The sequence below is a fragment of the Hibiscus syriacus genome, unplaced genomic scaffold (assembly GCF_006381635.1).
Source record: "Hibiscus syriacus cultivar Baekdansim isolate YM2019G1 unplaced genomic scaffold, ASM638163v2 tig00003041_pilon, whole genome shotgun sequence".
In the NCBI taxonomy this organism is placed as follows: Eukaryota; Viridiplantae; Streptophyta; class Magnoliopsida; order Malvales; family Malvaceae; genus Hibiscus; species Hibiscus syriacus.
This window is the reverse complement of record NW_024061960.1, coordinates 8,022,392-8,041,058: the sequence shown is the minus strand read 5'-3', so window position 1 is coordinate 8,041,058 and position 18,667 is coordinate 8,022,392. Positions and strand designations below refer to the sequence as shown.

The window sequence follows — 18,667 nt, the reverse complement described above, 5'->3', positions numbered from 1 at the left end:
GTCTTTAGGTGTATAAGTGTATATCCTAAGTGTTTAGACTTTATCCCCATAGGGAGTAAGTTTAGAATGCAGTTTTAACTTTCTAGCTTGGAAAAGAAAGATAGGGCTTTATATATATGGTTTAAGCAGTCGGCTCTATCTACCCATTTGCATGTATGTTACTTGCTTAATCTTGCAAAATATTTCTGCTAAGCAACTTTTATGGCATGAGTGTGATATATAATTCGAGAAAGTATAGAAAGAAATGTCTTCAAAAGAATGATCTTAAATATCTAATATCATTCGAGATATTACAATTCATTGATATGACCTTGGGAGACCTAAATGACCTACTAAAACCAAATCTATCGCCGCCTAGATGAAATCAAGATCAAGAGGCAAGATGTGATCTAGATGAACTCAGTCTCATTCATCTTTGTTCTACTTCCTTGTAGAGACGCAACACTTTGACTTAAATCAATGATCGTTACCAATACAAAAATCAAATTCCTTATGGAGACAGAGCACTTTGACTTAAATCAATAATCGCTACCAACACAAAAAATCAAATCAAAAGAGATGAATCATTTATCGCTGATTTAATAAATTCTTAATTATCATTATTAAAGCAAATAACTTAATTATCACTTCGAAGTATACTTTTATGCCACCAAACGAAGAATAAAATGCATGGGATGGGATCTCTTGTCTCCTACACTGGACATATATAAAACACAATGCAGATTACAGAATAAAAAGGAAAATGTCCCATTGAGGTGACAGATTTGTGAATATGGTTTCTTAATGTTTTGTTTGCTTCCAAGACAAAGTAGACAAGGCCTGCCATCATTACCAGTGGATGCAAATAACTCAGTTGTCATCATATGAGCCAAGACATGATTTTTCATATTTTAGTCGGATCCTTGGACAATAATTTAGTTGCAATTTATACTAGCTTAGCTTTGCTGCAAGCTTCTGCTTTAAGGGTAGCGTCCTCTTGCGGTAAGAGTTGGAGGTGGTTTTATATAGTGTTCTTCTGATAAATGTATTTAGAAATATTTTGGAAAGTAAACACACATATTCATAAACCTCCATCTAAATATCAAAATTTGATTTTAGTAGAACACATTGATTTAAATCATAAACAACACATAGGTGCAATATGTGTTTAAACTAGTAGAGAACCTTAAAAGATATAGTTACTTCAATATTGCTGATGCCATTAAAAATATGTTAAAAGAATGAAATACATTCTAGTAGCAAGATTGAAGACTTGACTAGAAAAAAAATTGATTTTCTTACTACTTTTATTTTTAAAATTTTAATATTTTTCAAAAATATTTTTGAAATTTGTATTACTTTTAATAAATTGTAAGCTATTTTATAAATTTTAATATATTCATTTATTATTTTTAAATATTTAAATACTTTTAAATATTTCAATTTATTTAAAATTTTAAATTTATATACTTTTTATTAAATATTAAATAAACTCTCAAACTTTGTGTAAAAATCAATCAAATCATCAAAGTTTCCAAAAAAAAATTAAATTTCTCATTTCATCATTCACACGTTAACTTTTAATTAGTAAAGTTAACGATGACGTCAGCAAAATAATGATTAACAACGAAAATTATCGATGAAAAAATTCAAGAAATATTTTTTTTTCTAGATATTTGAGGACTTATATTATCCTTAAACCCATAATCTTCCATGTGACATTTTATTTGAGTATTGAATCTGATTATTAGCTGATGATAAAAAGAAAAGGAAAAGGAAAAATCAAACCGTATTTATAATCCAAAATTCAATCCATGTTTGACTTACATCCACGTTTCCTCCGCTCCCTTCAAAGGAAAAATAATGGAAAGTTATACGGACACCGTTAACATATAATTAAAAAATGTGTTATTGATTTTGTTATTATTTAAATAATAAAATTGATAAAAGAATTATTTAAAATATTATTATTTTTACCTAAAATATCAATGTGTTTTAATATTTCCGGTAAAGTTTCCAACAATAAAAAAAATCGGTAGAAAAAATAACAAAACCGGTAGTTTTTACTGGTTTTGTTAACAAAACTGGTAAAACACACAATAATAACAAAACCGGTAGAAATAATAATGTTTTCGATAATTTTTTACCGGTTTTGTTATTTAAATAATAAAAAAACTGATAACGTTTTTTTTAGATGTATATTAAGACTGCCCACGTGATTATTTTCCAAAGGCATAATGCAAACAAATACCCCTAACGTTTGACACTATATGCATTTGTGCCCAAATCATTTTTTTTGGAGTAGTTGTACCCACAACGTTTAAATCAGATTCAAAAGTCACCCCCGTTAGATGGAAACCGTCAGTCAACTGACGGTCAACGACTCTAGCTGATTAAGCAAGCACAGCTCATCAGTGTTGATGATGTGGTATGTCCACGTCATTAATATATGCTGACATGGAATTGACAATTAACAATTTTTTTTGGTTAAAAAAATTAATTTCAATTAAAATTTTACACCAATAAAAAAAAGTGACACATGTCACTCTCTTATTAATGTATAATGGCAAGAATGAATAAAGGCTCTTGCTTACATGCAAGGAAGGGGAATTAAACCTGGGGCAAGGGCATGCCATAGGCTGGCCTTTGCCACCGGGCCAAGTATGCTATTTAGTTTTAAAATAAAACAAAATATTACTTAACCTATATTATATGTTCAGGCCAACCATTTTCCATGGGGCAGTCACTCTCGGTTCTGCAGAAGATAAGTGGTTTAGCAAGTATCCGACAATGGGGCATCGGAAAAGCGAGCCGAATCTCTATTTTACCTGTCAAAAAAACCGGGAAAAGGTAACTATCCTAATAACCTCACCGAAGATGAGCTGGAGGCAATCGGACTAGGGTATGACCGGATGGTCCGGTTCATGGAAAAAGACGGTTTTCGGATGAAAGGGTGACAATGATAGGGGAAGTGAAGAACCATGAGGAATGGGAGAAGATTGAGCAGTTCGAGATGGCTTCAGAGTTTGGGAAAAGATTGGAAACGATGGATAAAAACATTGGTTTTAGGTATTTCTGGGTGTTTGTTAGACACCCAAAATGGAGATTAAATGAATTGCCTTGGGAACAATGGACTTTGTGATTGAAGCAAAGAAAACCGAGAGGTTAGATAAGTGGAGTTTGATGGGAAGATTAGGAAACAAAGCTAGATAATTGATTACCCAATGTGCAGCTTGGACGAGACCAGATATCATTTATGTCAAGAAGCCTGTTTACCAGTGTAGATTTGAGGACCAAGATGAGCTCTTTAACGCATTGATACCGTTTCTCGATCCGAAAACGGAAAGGGATTACTTGTTCGAGGTCGAAAATGAGGACGGGAGTGTGGCGATGTGTTTTTATTTCGAAGGGTTGTGTAAGATTGTGAAGGTGAGTCAAAAGGCTTTTGTGGATGATGTGGTGAAAGGGTTTGAGAAGTTGAGTGAAGAAGGGAAGTCCAGGTGTTTGGGGTTTTTGTTGGAGAACCATCCCGTGCGACTTTTGCATCCCTATACAAAGGAATGGAAGGCTAAGTTGGAGGAGATGGAGTTGGGTTGTGATGCACAGGATGACGATGAGGCCTACGGTGGACGTCGAGATTCGGGTGAGGAGCAGTTCACGGATTGGATTGAGGATGATGAGGATGATGGCAAAGATGAAAATGAAGCAGAGGATCAAGATAATGTGGTAGTGGACATTGAAGATGATGGAGATGAAGAATTTGGGACCGGAGAATGAAAAGTACTGGGAGGAAGAGTTCCAGAAGGCATTAAGTAGCTCTGATAGGATGGAAAAGCTTGCAAAACGAAGTGTTGAGATATCTACAAAATTCTACAAGCAGCAGTTGGGGGCAATGCAAGCTGACAGAAATGCAAAACCATGGAAAATGGTTGGCCTGAACATATAATATGGGTTAAATAATCTTTTGTTTTATTTTAAAACTGAATAGCATACTCGGCCTAGTGGCAAGGGCCATCCTATGGCATGCCTTTGCCACCAATTTTTTTTTAATTGAAATTAATTTTTTAAATAAAATTTTTTATATTGATGTGTCAATTCCACGTCAGCATATATTAATAATGTGGACATGTCATGTCATCATCGTTGATGAACTGTGCTTGCTTAGTCAGCTAGAGTCGTTGACCGTCAGTTGATTGACGGTTTCCATCCAACCGAGGTGACTTTTGGATTAGATTTAAACATGATGGGTACGACTAATCCAAAAAAACGACTTGGGCATAAATACATATAATGTCAAACGTTAGAGGTATTTGTTTGCATTATGCATTTCCCAAAAATAATGAAAATGATGCCAAACATCAGAATTTTCCTACTCTTGTTCCTGCCCTGACCCTTTATGGAAGTGTTTAGCCTTGGCCAGTTGGCCTGCCTTCCACTTCCGGACATTGACAATAAAAACATGAAAAACCCCACAGTACCAATTAGGGTAGTAAGTGAAATTGACATATAATAAATTATTCTAGCGACTTGATTATAGTTTAATCAATTTATTATTCTAATAAATTTAACTCAAGCTCAAACTCAACTCGAATTCTTAATGAGTCAAAACGAATTACTTAATATTCGATTCAATAAACTCGCAAACAACTCGGAAAAATATATTAAAATTTTAGATTTTTTTAGATTAAATTATTATTAACATTAGTACGTTGTTTTTTTTAAATATATATATATATATATATATATATATATATATAAAGATTTTCATGTACTTAAAGTTTAGACTTGAACTCTAAGAATATTTCGAATTCAATTTTCTTCAAACTCGAGTCAAGCTTCAATTTTTTATTTCAAGTGAAGCTTAAAAATTTTAAATTCACGAGCGTTCGAGTTAAGCTTGACAATTTTAAACTCGTAAGTTTTCAAGTCGAATCAAACACAAACCCTTTTTGAATATAGTCAAGCTCAACACTACTCGAGCTTGACTGTTATACTACTGTCAATGAGTAAATATGATGGTAGTGCACGTAAACAATACGCAAAAATACACAAAAATCCTTTTCTTGAAAGTGTTTTCAAAAAAACATTTGTTCCCTTTCAAAGCTAAACACATTAAAATCCTTTTCTTAACTAAAAACAATTTCCCTTAAAACAGTCTCAAGCATCATATGATTTCCTACTGCACTGAGGTTACAAAAAAAAAATCATTAACAAAAGGGGGGGGATAATTCACAGTACTGAATTTCAAGTTTGATAAGGTAAGTAAAAAAAGTTCAAAACTCTTGCACACCTATTAGATAAAAAACACAGGGAAGTATAATATGAAGCAGAAAGGATTTTTCACAGGAAAACACACTTGCATGCCCTTCATAGGATTTTATAAACTAGTTTTTGTATTCTTGTGCCCCCAATGATTAGTGTTTGTATTCTTGTGCCCCCAATGATTCAGACTCATTTAAAAGCTCATAGGAGATGACAACTTAAAAACAATGGCTATCAAATAAGTCTTAGTTCGTACTCGCCGGCCATTGTAATGTACCGTACCCATGGAAGAGCTTGGTAACCACTTTTCTCAATGATCTTCAGATAACGAACCTGACAAACCCCAACAGGTGAATTAGGAAAATTATCAAACGCAACACGAACATTAGTTGGTATTATTCAGGGGGCAATTGCAACACGAACATTAGTTGGTATTATTCAGGGGGCAATTGCAACACAAACATTAGTTGGTATTATTCAGGGGGCAATTCCTAGATCCAAGAGTTATCTACATTGTGCTACCAAGTGAATGAGATGGACCCGTATTCATAAAGTTATATCATTAGCATGTTTATGATGGATATCTAGCAGCTAGCAAGCAAAACTAGCATGCTATCCAATCGTCCTTAAAATAATCTTTGAATGAAACATGAAATGTTTGGTCAGCAGTTTATGTTTGATATGCCGACATCATGTTAAACTGCTATCTTTAATCCATTCCACCCACCACCCATAAACAACCACCTTGGACACCCAGCACCAGCAATCTATGTTTACTCAAACATGGGTATGCATCCAATTGTTGTTTTTATGAATTTCTACATGTCTGCAGGGATTGGGTTGGAATTTATGAGTTTCTAGGCCAATTGTTAGGCTATCTTTCACCTTAACTCTCAGTCAACTATAAAACTCAAATCAAAATTCAAAATTTGGTGTTTTTCATTTGTGATGTATTCATTTAAAAAATAATAATTTTATGATCAAGCATATTAGTTCGCATGTTAGGAACATAAATATTAATAATGAAAGTGAAAAGTTATCTTCTCCCCAATTCAGATAGAAACTCTAGTTCTTGACTGATCTTTGAGCATGGGGAAGAACAGATTGACAAAAAAAAAAGTTGCATTTGGCATAACCAAATAAAATTAAAGGATATGAAGGCATACCTGTATCCCAGAAACAGTAAAATATGGAATCTCAAACTTCACACGAATAGGAGCTTTTCTCTCTTGAGTTGCCTCTTCATCTGTTATGCTAGGAAGAGTAAATTCGGCCCTCAACATATACTCCTAATGTTATGAATTTCAAAATAATTAGTATAATGGCGGCAAAGTTTTTTTTTTTTTTTTTTGAAGTTTGGACTTGGCAGATGATACCTTCCCACCAGGAAAAGATCTTATTTTCCACATTAAAGCATCATTTTCGGGTGCATATGCTGCAGATCCCATTGATGTCCGGACATTTGGACTGGAAGCATCAGCAGGAACAGGCACCATAATCTCAACATTTGTAGCAGTACTGTAAAGAATAATTGTCTTCATGAGATCTTGATAGTCTAAACAATAATAAGCCACCTAGAAATCTATGAAATATGAAGGAACAAGGATAAAACCCCCAATACCTACGCTCCTTGAACTGAGACCTAGCTTTTACCATAATCTCGACACGGCTTCTTGAATGTTTTTCCACTTGAGCTTCCACCCAGATGAGTGGTTTTACCTAAAAGCAGAAACAATAATTATAATCAATTATCATATTGAATAAAAAACAGAAAAAAGAAGGAAATGGAAGAAAGAAAGAAGGAATGGGGAGTGAAAACTCAAGAAAAATGGTTCACCTGAGTGCTAAGTCTGTATGTCATGAGATCAAAGGAACCATTTTTTTTTTTGATAGAAGTTGGAGGTCTCATTAAAAACTCCCTTCGTATTCGTTCACATACTAAAAGTATGTTAACGAACATTGGAAGGAAGAAAAGAGTACCTCAAATTTTATTGATAATAATACCCGATATAAAAGACACCACGAAATATCCTCTCATGGTGATGTACACTATTACAACAAACACCTTAACCCTATATAACCTCATCCAAAGCCACAATCTAATCACCTTCTAATTACGCCACTAGCAGTAGGATTAAAACAACGCAACAGAACATAATACAAATTAAAAGCAATACCTACAACCATATAGATAAAAACAAAACCACAATTGAAGAGACAAGATCTAATGAGACTCGTATTCTTCAGGAGCCCAAGAGTTTGGTTTGAATGAAGGCTCTATCTCATGCACCATGACCTTGAAGAAGTTGTCACCAACCTTCAATTCCACCATCGCATCAATTCTCGCATCAGCCTTTATGAGGACTTGAATTTTTGCCCGATCAAAAGATGATGGAGACTGACAACTTTCGTCGATAGCTAATAAACCCCACTTATCAACAATGTTCTTGAAAGTATCCCAATTCCATGCGTGAAAAGGAACACCCTCGCAAACTAACCATACTCGACGACACTCCATTACCAAACTCTCTGACCAAGCTTCGACTATGGAGAACCACTCTGCGAGAATATTTGATTTATTGTTCTTCACACTTCTCAATGAAGCATTGTCTTCGAAAATCATTAAAATCGCATTACCAGCAGCTCTCATTAAGGTAAAGCCAGTGAGGCCCTTCGCTTGCATTTGTCTAGCGAGATGACCAATTTTGACAAAGTCCTTGCACCTCCCCACTAGACAATTGCTCAACACCTGAAGTTTTTCTTCATCTATAACACCTTCAACTTTATAATGATTCCTCCTCGAATCATCTTCTATCCCGGACTTGCGAAGAACACCTAACGAGGACTTCCTCCAATAGGAATGTCGAGGTTTGAATTTAGCATAAGAAACGCCAACTTTGCTGCCATCGATACGAGAGCCATTCATTTTTGAGATCGCTCTCCTTGCTTCTTCAATAGTTGCATACCGAATAAACCCAAAACGGACCCCTTTCGAGTTTCTTTTTTTAGGAATGAAGGCATCAATAACATGACCATGTGTGCCAAAATAAACCCAAGTCTCTTCCAATGGATCATCTCTGGAAGGTTTTCGATAAAAATCGTGAAACAACCATTTCTGATCCCATTTCCGATTCTTGGATGACCATCCTTCGACCAATTTTGAAACTCATTTTTTCTCCTTCTCGTTACTTCGGAAAACTTTTCATAAGAGTACCCTTTCATGAAGCTCTCCTTGGTTCCATCCTGAACAATATCAGCGATAGGTAAAGTTGGTGTTGTCTGCACTACAGAATTAGTTCCGAGCTTTTGTTTCCCTCCTTGAGAAGAAGACAGTCCATTGTCATCAATCCTACCAACAGAAGGGTGATAGTCTGAAGTAGCTTTAGCAGAGCAATTTTCAAACGCCCGGTTGATAAAGGACTATCACCCAACCTCGCTGAAAATACTCTTGAATTTTGATGCTTTTGGGGCGAAGGCGATTGCCTGAAGGTAGTGCCGTCGGCCTCAACTGTCCAACCTGCCTCACGGGCCAAGGCGACCAGTACATCGTTCATATTAGAACGCTCTGAAAGATGGAAATTACCAAACTGCCGCAATCCGGCCAACATACGTCTAGTGAAGGCTCGCCTGTTCCGTCTTCGGAGCTTTGTCCTTTCCTTTTCACTCTCCCTCTCACGTTTTTCCTTGCCGGAAAATGAAAAATTGATTGCATTGTCAGGTCCAGAGAAAGTACTAATGGAGTTCACAGACGCTGCACCTGCCGCAGTTGTTGCAGCTAAACCACTAGTACGCCTGTGCTTAGACGAGCGTAGAGGTTCCATGGAGAGATCTGGGAAAGATGATTTACTGGAAAAACAGACAGCTTGGAGGATAGTGTAAGATTTCACCGAACCAGATGGATAGAACTGAGAAGTTGGGAAGAGGATTAACTGGAAAAACAGACAGCTTGGATAGGGTAAGATTTCACCGAACCAGTACACTGGAAATAGAACTGATTTTCGACACTAGGAAAGGGAGTTATGGTCGCGAGAAGAAGCTGAGTCCGGTGGTGAGGCGGTGACGACCACTAGCGGCGGGAAGAGGCGTAAATCGACGGTGAACTTCGAGCAGATCTGCGTCAATTGAATGTCTCAATCGCAAATCTAAAGCCAGATTTGGAATCACCTTGAGTCGGTGAACTTCCCAGGAGAAAAAAGCTTCAAACGGTGGTCGGAGTATGGCGGCGGCAGCAGCGGACGGCTGTCGGTGGCAGCGGACAATGGGTGGATGTCGGAGGAGAGAGAAAATTTTTCAAAAGACGCCTGGGCTATTGTAATTCGAAATTTGAAAACACCAAGGTTAGAGAGAAGCTGGAGCTTCTCTCACTAACACGTCATCCACGTTGCTTTTTAATCTGGTACAAGATCAAAGGAACCATCAGGAGGTATGAAGGATATAGTCCGGTCATTCTCAAATCGGGCCAAACGTACACACCTAGATCAAAGCATTAATCGTAGGGAAATTAGCAACATCAGACTTCAGTAGCAGTTACAGCCAATGCTTAAGAAAGCATATAATTAAAAACAAAGTACAACAAGAAAAGAGAGTCAGGGTATATACTGATGAAACTTTATGTCCTCCAAATCAATTGCCTTTCCCTTTGTGGCTCGTCCTTGTGCCTCAAGCAATACTCTATCATTTAGCCCAAGCTTACACTCGGGCATACCACTGAAAAAGATAATTGAACCCAAATAAATAAATGGGCAGCCTAGAACAAAACTTCCAAAATGAAAGCATACTTTGTGATGCCATAAATATCATGAAAAAACAATTGTTTGGACAATGTCACATGCATGAAGGTTTGAGTTGCCTAACATCACATAGCCTAGATAGAACATGCCAAATTATCATAGCTTCCAGCATAACTAGCATGAATGGGATGACAACCAGAAGTTTCAAATGAATGGTTGTCAACAATGGTGCAAAATAGAGATGAAGAGACACCAATTTCCAATTCTAAATTGATAATGTTTTATCAGATTGCACGAAGTATATTGAAATTGAGGTCTCATCATATCAGTTGTCTACCACTTCAATAAACATCACCTTCCCCCCCAAGAAATTGACAAATGCTAAACTTTTATTTGCAACTTGCAGACCAGACAGTATAAGTATGCATTCTCTCTAGAATGCTATATTTGTTTAAATATAAATTTTGCAACATAGACACTTTTTTATAAACCCACCTTAAATCTATTCACATAAAAACAATGCAATTACACACTATAAGTAAAGATAGAGTTCTATATAGAACTAAAGCATACTCCCTTAAAGACAAACCATTTATCTTGAAACAAACAGAAAACACACCTCAAATAAGTTCTCATTTTCAACGCCCCAACAACGTCTGACCTAATTATTTGTCCATTGCTGTTGACAAGTATGTTCACACTTTCTACCACATCCAAAAACACCTGAAATGAAGAACAAAACTTCATAAGCCAGTGTCTTAAGACATTAATAAATAAATCAAAAGAATGACTATAAAAAAGCCACCTACTTCATTCTTCTTGTAGTTTATTCCTTCACTACGCCAAGAGACTGCATTGGTAACAGCCATTGGGGGTCTCTGGGTAACTTCCATCCTATAAGCATCAGTCTTGATAAACTCACTAAGTATTTTTGCTTCAGTGTATTGAGGGTAGCCAAAATCCATAATCTCGTCAAGTAACTCATACTGGCAGAAGCATGAAAAAGAGCCAATTTAAACTCTTCGACTAAAATTATAAACCAGAACTGTCTAAAAATTGAAAAAAAATGTGTTTGATTTTCACATACCACTACAACAAAGTTATCCCTAAGAGATTCCTCTTCTAACTCCTCGAAATAATGCTTAAAAACCTGAAACATTAATATCGATACAGAGAACGGATACCATATACTACTTCATTAGGTAACACACACACACACAATTCAATCGAAAATTGAAAAATATAAAAGGCACAAAACTAAAATTACACAATTGGCTTACATCGACTACACGGTGCAGGAAAAAAAGAAGACTGGCGGCATTGCAATTCTGCCTTGTTGCGATCATCAAGTACACATTGATGTGTTGTATAAACATGTACGTTACTCCATTATCATACACCACTGGATCTTGCGACTGCGGATCTCCCTGTGAGCCAAATCCAAAGGACCGAATTCAACGATATGTTAACGAATTAGAGCACCACCAATCTAAAAATTGATTCGACGTATAGATAAGCTAAATTCAAACTTAAAAAATCAAAACAAAGCAATAAACAGAAGGAACGTATTTATTCTAAACGGAAATTAAATATTAAATTGAAATCCTGATATTGCAAAAAGAACCTCTTTCTCGATGAGCTTGGTGAAGAACCGTTCAGCTTGAGCGGCGGAGACGTCGCCACGGTAGTCACGCCACACCAGAACGCGGCCCTTTATATCTAGAAGAAACAGTGCAGATGCGGCCCCCGCCATTTATTCTTTGGTTTTATATTACTAGTCCCTACGAAATCCCTAGTAATTTTGCAGATCGGATCGGTGCGGTTAACGGTTTACTTGAGATCTGATATGAATCAAACGAGAGAGGGGAGATCTAAATGAAGGGAGTGCAAAGTCGAGCGAGCTTGTTGAAGATGAACCATATTTTGTGAATGTTCGTTACAAGATCTGCCCACACACTCATTTACTTTTCTTTCTATTTCATATTTTAAATGGTAAGAACAATGGGCTTCAACCTTCATCTTCCCATACCACAACAACAATAACAAAATTCAATTTTCATATGTATAAGGTAAGGGGAGTAGGGTAGTAAGCTACCCTAACGCCAGGTTGAGAGTAGCTTCCGTGGAAGACCTCCGACAGTCAGAAAATTAAAAATTTAGATAAAATGTAATGCATGTATAAATAAATACATAAATACATAGCTAAACAGTATTCATATGCAGTCATTAAAATCATATGTACGTCTGTAATGGGAAATTAATCCCTGCATAATAATCCCTGCGAAAGAATCTCTGTATGTAGACAGAAACATAAGATCCGACTAAATTTAAAAAAAGAAACATGAAGAGAATGATACACAAAAGTCAACGACACCGCTTTGCTGCGTTTAATACTCACGCGCCAATGTTGTGCATTGTTTTTAATAGGGGTAAAATACGAAAATAGTCTCAATGGTCACATGACACTTTTTTGAGTCCTTCAATTACAAAAATTTATAAAATAATGTTGATCATTCTTTGGCTAAAAAGTTAATAAGAATAGGACATAATAATAAATTTAGTCCTCATTTATTATGTTTTAATTTGATTCTAATTCTGAAAAAAATAACTCTTAACACTCCATTATTATACCAATTTAATTCATATTAACTTGACAATTTTTGCACATAAAAGCATTATCCAATCTTTAAACTTGACAACTTTTTAAGTTTGATTTTTAAATTTATTTTATCCATATTAACTTTAAATTTATTTTTTTATCATTTTAATGATATGACATTTTAAAATTATATATTGTACATTTAACAAAATTGTAAATTAATGTCCAATATCACATCATTAAAAAATTTAAGAAAATCGTAAATTAAATGATTAATGTTAAAAAATCACAGATATAGTTAAAAAGAAATTAAAAAAAAATAAAAATTACTTATCCCTAAATTTCCACTAGATTACTAAAGATGTGCTATAAGTTTTTCTTTTTCCAATTAGAGACACAAATCAGAAAATTACGCAAATTTCTTCCAAACTCCCTTGATGCCTTGACTGAAACCAAATTTCTATCCCAACAATTTTTTTTCTTTAAAAAGAAAAGCTTATATGGAACAGATAACAACGAGGCAGTTCTATTTTTCATTTGCAGCTATATATGTTTAATATAACATAGCTGAGAAATGAGTAAAATGGAGGTTGTTTAGTTTTCATCTTCCATTGTAAATCCCACTGAAAACTTGGCTATTCCCTCCCAGTGACGCATCCCACTCCACCGACGACATCACAATCTGGGAAAGTGCTAAAACAACATCTCTCATTTCCGGTCTGTTCACCGCCTCATCGCTCAAGCACCACATCGCCAGTTCTGTCATCTGCAACATCACCAGCTATTTATGTTATTTTCCATTTTATGATTGTTGAAGGGAGATAGGGTTATATGTGTTCGTGTGTGTGTGTGTGTATGTACATCGCCAGTTCTGTCATCTGCAACATCACTAGCTATATATGTTATTTTCCATTTTATGATTGTTGAAGGAAGATAGGGTTGTGTGTGTGTGTGTGTGTGTATACCTTGTATACATCCTCCATAGGATAGCTTCCTCTAAGACTTCCATCTATCACTTCTTCTAAAGCTTTTTCCGGGTTTTCTTCTACGAAAATATTATTTACCTTACCACAATATTGAAAAGAAATAGAAAACATGTTTGAGTGAGTGAACAGGTTTCAATCTTAAATTCTTCTGTTATTGTATCGGAATCAATTTACTTACAACGGTTATCAATGATCTCATTTTGTTCGGTTCCTTGTTGTCACGAACCAGCGCACGTTGGCCTGTTATCAGCTCCGCCAGCACCACCCCGAACGCGAAGACATCGGATTTTGGTGTCACTTGCAAGTCCATCACCGATCTTTCCACCATAACCATATAAACAGCGGGAAAAAAACCTCAGTCTGGGAACAGATTTTGTAAGAAAAAGAACATTTCATTAGTGATTTATAGCAAACTAAAAACTTACTCAGGGGGCAAGTAACCTGGAGTTCCGACCAATCGTGTTGCTATTAGATCCTCTTCGTTTGTTCTCTCAACGAGCTTTGCTAATCCGAAGTCCCCAACCTAATCGAATGAAATACATTACATTCATTGTCTCATGAAGACTATAGCAGTAAATATAATACAATGGAGTTCATTTTAGTACCTTTCCTCGTAGACCCTTATCAAGCAGTATGTTACTGGTCTTGATATCCCTATGCACATACCGTGCTTTCGTGTGGTCGTGAATGTATTCAATGCCTTTCGCAGCATCGAGTGCGATTTGCGTTCTCGCTATCCAAGAGAGTGGCTGGTGACCTTTCAATAACGGATCATGAAGATGATCATTGAGTGATCCATTCTGGACATACTCATAGACCAAGTAGAGATGATCATCTCCACTAGCGAATCCCAAGAGCTCAACCTGTAAGTACAACACATGATGACTCATGTTCTGAGACAAATTTAACAAGAGTTAATGGTCGGAAAATTTACCACGTTTATGTGATGGACCTTGCATAAGACCTTGAGTTCAGCAAAGAACTCTTTCGATTTGTTCGATTTCATCTTCTTTATCGCAACTTCCTGAAAGTGCAGAAAGATTAAGTCGTTCCATTTAAGTAGAAAAATTAGCAACGAAAGTTTGTACCTTTGATCTTAGTATTCCGTGGTACACATAACCGTATCCCCCACTTCCAATTTTCTTCTTTTCATCAAAATTATCTGTAGCTTTTTCAATCTCCTCCAGGCTATATATCATTGGTATTTCTGATTCAAAAGCTGTTACATCTACAATAAGCAAATGCAGTATAGATGAGTTAATTACCTCTTCCTCTCCAGAAACGGATTACTCTATTCATCAATATTTTTAGTAATGTATAGCTCATTAAGTGGCTTCAGTGGTAAAAGGGAGTGTTGTTCTTCAGTCTTGGAGCAACTGGGTCTAGAGTGTGTGTGTCCATTATGAATGGCTAAGAAAGATTCTGAATAGATCTTACATTTTAAGCACATCAGACTATTTAAAAAAAAAATATTTGGTTATGTATGTAGTTCTAATCTTCCTGACCTTCCATGTTTTCCGTGTAGAAAAACTGGGATTGCAATGAAAATGTTCTTCCACTCATCATGCTTTTGGATACTGACTTTGGATGTTCCACACTCATTTTTTGTCCTTTTCTTTTTCGTATGAGAAAGATGAGCAATGCAACTGTTGAAAAAAATGCAACTACCGATAATACGACAATAAGGATTGTCCATTTTCTTCTTCCTCCTCCCCCTCCCCCTGATAATTAATGGCAAAACAAGGAATACCATAATTAAATCAGTACAAAACAGTGAACATTTTTATCTGCTAAAAATAATATTTTGAAATGAAAAAGAAAATGATCTTTGAATTGAAACAACTGCTCACTTTTCATTGGTGCTGGAATTCTATCATTGTCCATAGTCACATATAGAACCGAACCGGAAATTATAAGATCAGGGTTTTGAGTCAGGTTGCTGTTCAATCTTTCTATGTCTTTTATGTTAGTCCATAGCTGAGTCGCAATACTTGTCAAAGCATCGCCCTGCTGAACTGTATATGTGACTATGGTTTTTGACGGACTCTCTATGCATCCGCATATTAGATGCATTGGTACTTTGTTCCCTGGATTGAAACTACTCACTTCGTCACCAACTTCGAGAGCTTGTCCGCTGTAAATACTAGTCGAAACATCCTGAAATGTGTCATGTTTTTTCACCGTGTAGGAAGCATCGTAGAAGTATGCTACGGTATCGTTACCGATGTCCTCACAAGAACAGGGGACCGGTATAAGGTAATTCCTGTTGTTTCCGTGGGAAATGGGGCGGAAAGTGGAAGGATCAACGGAGTAAAAAGAGGCAATCTGGTCGTCGTCTAGACCAGTATTGATGTGGTATAACAAGGCATCACATTTCTTGATTTCTTGTGATGAGCAATTAAAAGGGAACATAACATCGGCTTTACAGATTCTAGCAAGTAGAGCTGCCAATAAAGGGAGCGTAAGGCAAACAAGGAGATGGTGTGAAAGTGAAACCATGGTTATGAGCATGGGAAACTCGATGCTTTGCAATGAAAAGGGAAGAGGTAGAAATGATGGTCTTTGTTTTAATTTCTGTTTGCACATGTTTGCTGGCTCATTGGGGTATTGTTTCAGAACTTCCAAGTGGAATCCCCCACCAAGTTTATTATAAGCAAAAAGAGGTTTAAGATTCTTTGGAGACGAGAAAACAAACAATTCGCAAACCCACAGTTTGGAATATTGTCATGGGTTTATCTTTTATTGGACACTCGTCGATTCTTACAATATGGAAGTTATTTTGCTTATATTTTAGATGGATCATAGGATGACAGTCGCCTCTGAAAATTTCAAATTATGTATAGTTTAATTATTTTTTATTTTCATCCCTAAAATTTTATAAATTTTTTTTTTTAATATAAAATCTTACGTCCATCCTTGCTTTTAGGCTCTAGGCCATGATTAATCGAACAAACTAGACTTAATAGTTCATGTATTCATGTCGTGTTAAGACTTTTTTAATTAGTTTGAAATGATTACAAAATAAAAAAATTTCATAATCTTTCTTAGTCATTAATAACTTATACACTCATTTCATGTTAAGTTTATATCATACTTTTTTGTTTGTTTTAATGTTATATTGTGTAATCGTATCATATGTAACATTATTAGTTCTAAAGCAAGAAAATGCAATAGAGAAGCTTACTCATTCTCGTGGGTTAAATATATTGTACGCTGTAATACGCAGGGCATTCGCTTGTTCAATGCTGAGTTTTAGATTTTTTATAAAACGTCCAAGGGCTACATAAGCTGAGGTTTATATTTATGTGAGTATTACTATTATTTTACAGGACGTTAACATTTTTTTAGCCTAAGCCAAGAGAAACCGAGTTGTAGTACCTTGGTTAACTCGCCTTCCATAGACATGCCTGTCTCCTGGTTTGCAACAGAATATTCTATTATGGCGATTGAGTGTTCCCAGTTGTTTAATTTAATAGTTTGAAATTAGGTCCAAATACTGTAATTAATGAATTAGCAGCTATGATACTTGGATACTGCATACATTCCAACAATGAATTATTATTATTTAAATAAAAGTATTTTCACGTCCAGTAAAAAGATAGTAATACTAGATTAACAGGCACTCAGGCTGGGAGTTCTAAGCTGAAATCCTATCTAGTAAAGGTAATTTTTTTTTGGGTTTTCAGAGTACACTTTTTACTCTGGTTTAAATATTACGGGCACTTCTATTGCCCCCACTTTCATGCTCCAACAGGCTTTGGTAAACTCTATTACAATTTGCTTGCAATCTTATCTTGCTAACTATAGGAAGCACAGGAACAAAAGCACCATTATTAAATCAGAGCACTGAGAATTTAACAACTACTTGACATAATTAAGCCATGCATAATTCTATATGTAGACTTCAATATTTATTCGCCTACTAAACCAGAGGCATTGGAACTCAAAAGTAGCTTTTATTAATCTGTTCTCAAAATTATCAGCAGCCTTCTTTTGCTGGCTATATAAAAACTAACAGGGAGGGAAAACAACACCATTGGTCAAACAAGAGTTACAACTTAAACGTTCATTGCGTATTCCGTCGTGTAAATATTTAGGTGCTATCTATTCTATTCACGCTGCCGGCCATACAAATGCCATAATTTCGACTCAAACAGTCAGATCTTCTGACAAGTGGCAAGTTTTGGATTTTGGAATCTGTTACGGTGCTATCTACCTCACAATTTACTTTACTGTAGAATTGGCGTTTCAGCTGGGCTTTTCCTTAACAATATCCTAAACAGAAATTGTTATGTATGGCTCATAAAAAGTCTCGTTGTAGGGTTACGAATTATGTGGGTTGGGGGTGTGGGGGCGTAGCCCCCGCGGTACGGTACAGGGTTGATTTTGTAATTATGTACCAGGGTTTTCTATTATAAATAGAGATGTAACCTAGACCTAAAATATCATTGAATAAAATTCTAGCGCCGCCTAGGCACCGAGGACGTAAGCACATTGCCGAACCTCGTAAAATTCTCGTGTTCTTTCGTTTTCTTTACCCGTTTTCGTCAACAATTGGTATCAGATGTCAGGAGCAAAATTCGAAGTCGCGAAATTCGATGGTCAGGGTAACTTCGGATTATGGCAAACGAGGGTGAAGGATCTATTGGCGCAGCAAGGGATCTTGAAGGCTTTGCGACCTACAAAGCCGGCGTCGATGGATGAGGAAGATTGGGAAGAATTGCAGCAGCGAGCGGCAGGAACCATACGATTATGCTTGGCGGACGAGGTCATGTATCACGTCATGCATCTATCGTCTCCAGACGAAATTTGGAGGAAGTTGGAAAGTCAGTTTATGTCCAAATCCTTAACGACAAAACTGTATCTGAAGCAGCGGCTGTATGGGCTGAAGATGCAGGACGATCACGATTTGGCGCAACACGTGAATGTCTTCAATCAAATCGTTTCTGATCTGGCTCGGCTTGATGTGAAAATTGAGGATGAAGACAGAGCGATGATTCTGTTGTGTTCGTTGCCTTCCTCTTACGAACACATGGTGACTACTCTTACATATGGGAAAGAGACTATCAACGTTGAGGAGATTACTGCAGCCTTGTTGGCTCACAACCAGC

At 36.2% G+C, this 18,667-nt stretch overlaps 2 protein-coding genes and 1 pseudogene across 2 annotated transcripts; 1 reads left to right on the top strand and 2 right to left on the bottom strand.

The window, feature by feature from the left end:
- Nucleotides 1-2,573: 2,573 nt before the first annotated feature.
- LOC120173822 lies at nucleotides 2,574-3,925 on the top strand (annotated as a pseudogene).
- A 1,390-nt stretch (nucleotides 3,926-5,315) lies between these two features.
- LOC120171152 (AP-1 complex subunit mu-2) lies at nucleotides 5,316-11,990 on the bottom strand. Its single transcript, XM_039178928.1, has 12 exons — nucleotides 11,596-11,990; nucleotides 11,252-11,398; nucleotides 11,059-11,121; nucleotides 10,781-10,957; nucleotides 10,591-10,694; nucleotides 9,841-9,948; nucleotides 9,656-9,714; nucleotides 7,079-7,116; nucleotides 6,863-6,960; nucleotides 6,618-6,759; nucleotides 6,408-6,530; nucleotides 5,316-5,574 (listed from the first exon to the last, which is right to left on the bottom strand). The coding sequence occupies exons 1-12, from the start codon at nucleotides 11,722-11,724 to the stop codon at nucleotides 5,476-5,478; spliced, it is 1,287 nt and encodes a 428-aa protein (XP_039034859.1). The 5' UTR covers nucleotides 11,725-11,990; the 3' UTR covers nucleotides 5,316-5,475.
- A 1,109-nt stretch (nucleotides 11,991-13,099) lies between these two features.
- LOC120167100 (lysM domain receptor-like kinase 3) lies at nucleotides 13,100-16,080 on the bottom strand. Its single transcript, XM_039176215.1, has 9 exons — nucleotides 15,407-16,080; nucleotides 15,062-15,271; nucleotides 14,645-14,784; nucleotides 14,491-14,580; nucleotides 14,162-14,419; nucleotides 13,982-14,079; nucleotides 13,735-13,873; nucleotides 13,536-13,634; nucleotides 13,100-13,336 (listed from the first exon to the last, which is right to left on the bottom strand). The coding sequence occupies exons 1-9, from the start codon at nucleotides 16,065-16,067 to the stop codon at nucleotides 13,172-13,174; spliced, it is 1,860 nt and encodes a 619-aa protein (XP_039032146.1). The 5' UTR covers nucleotides 16,068-16,080; the 3' UTR covers nucleotides 13,100-13,171.
- Nucleotides 16,081-18,667: the final 2,587 nt, after the last annotated feature.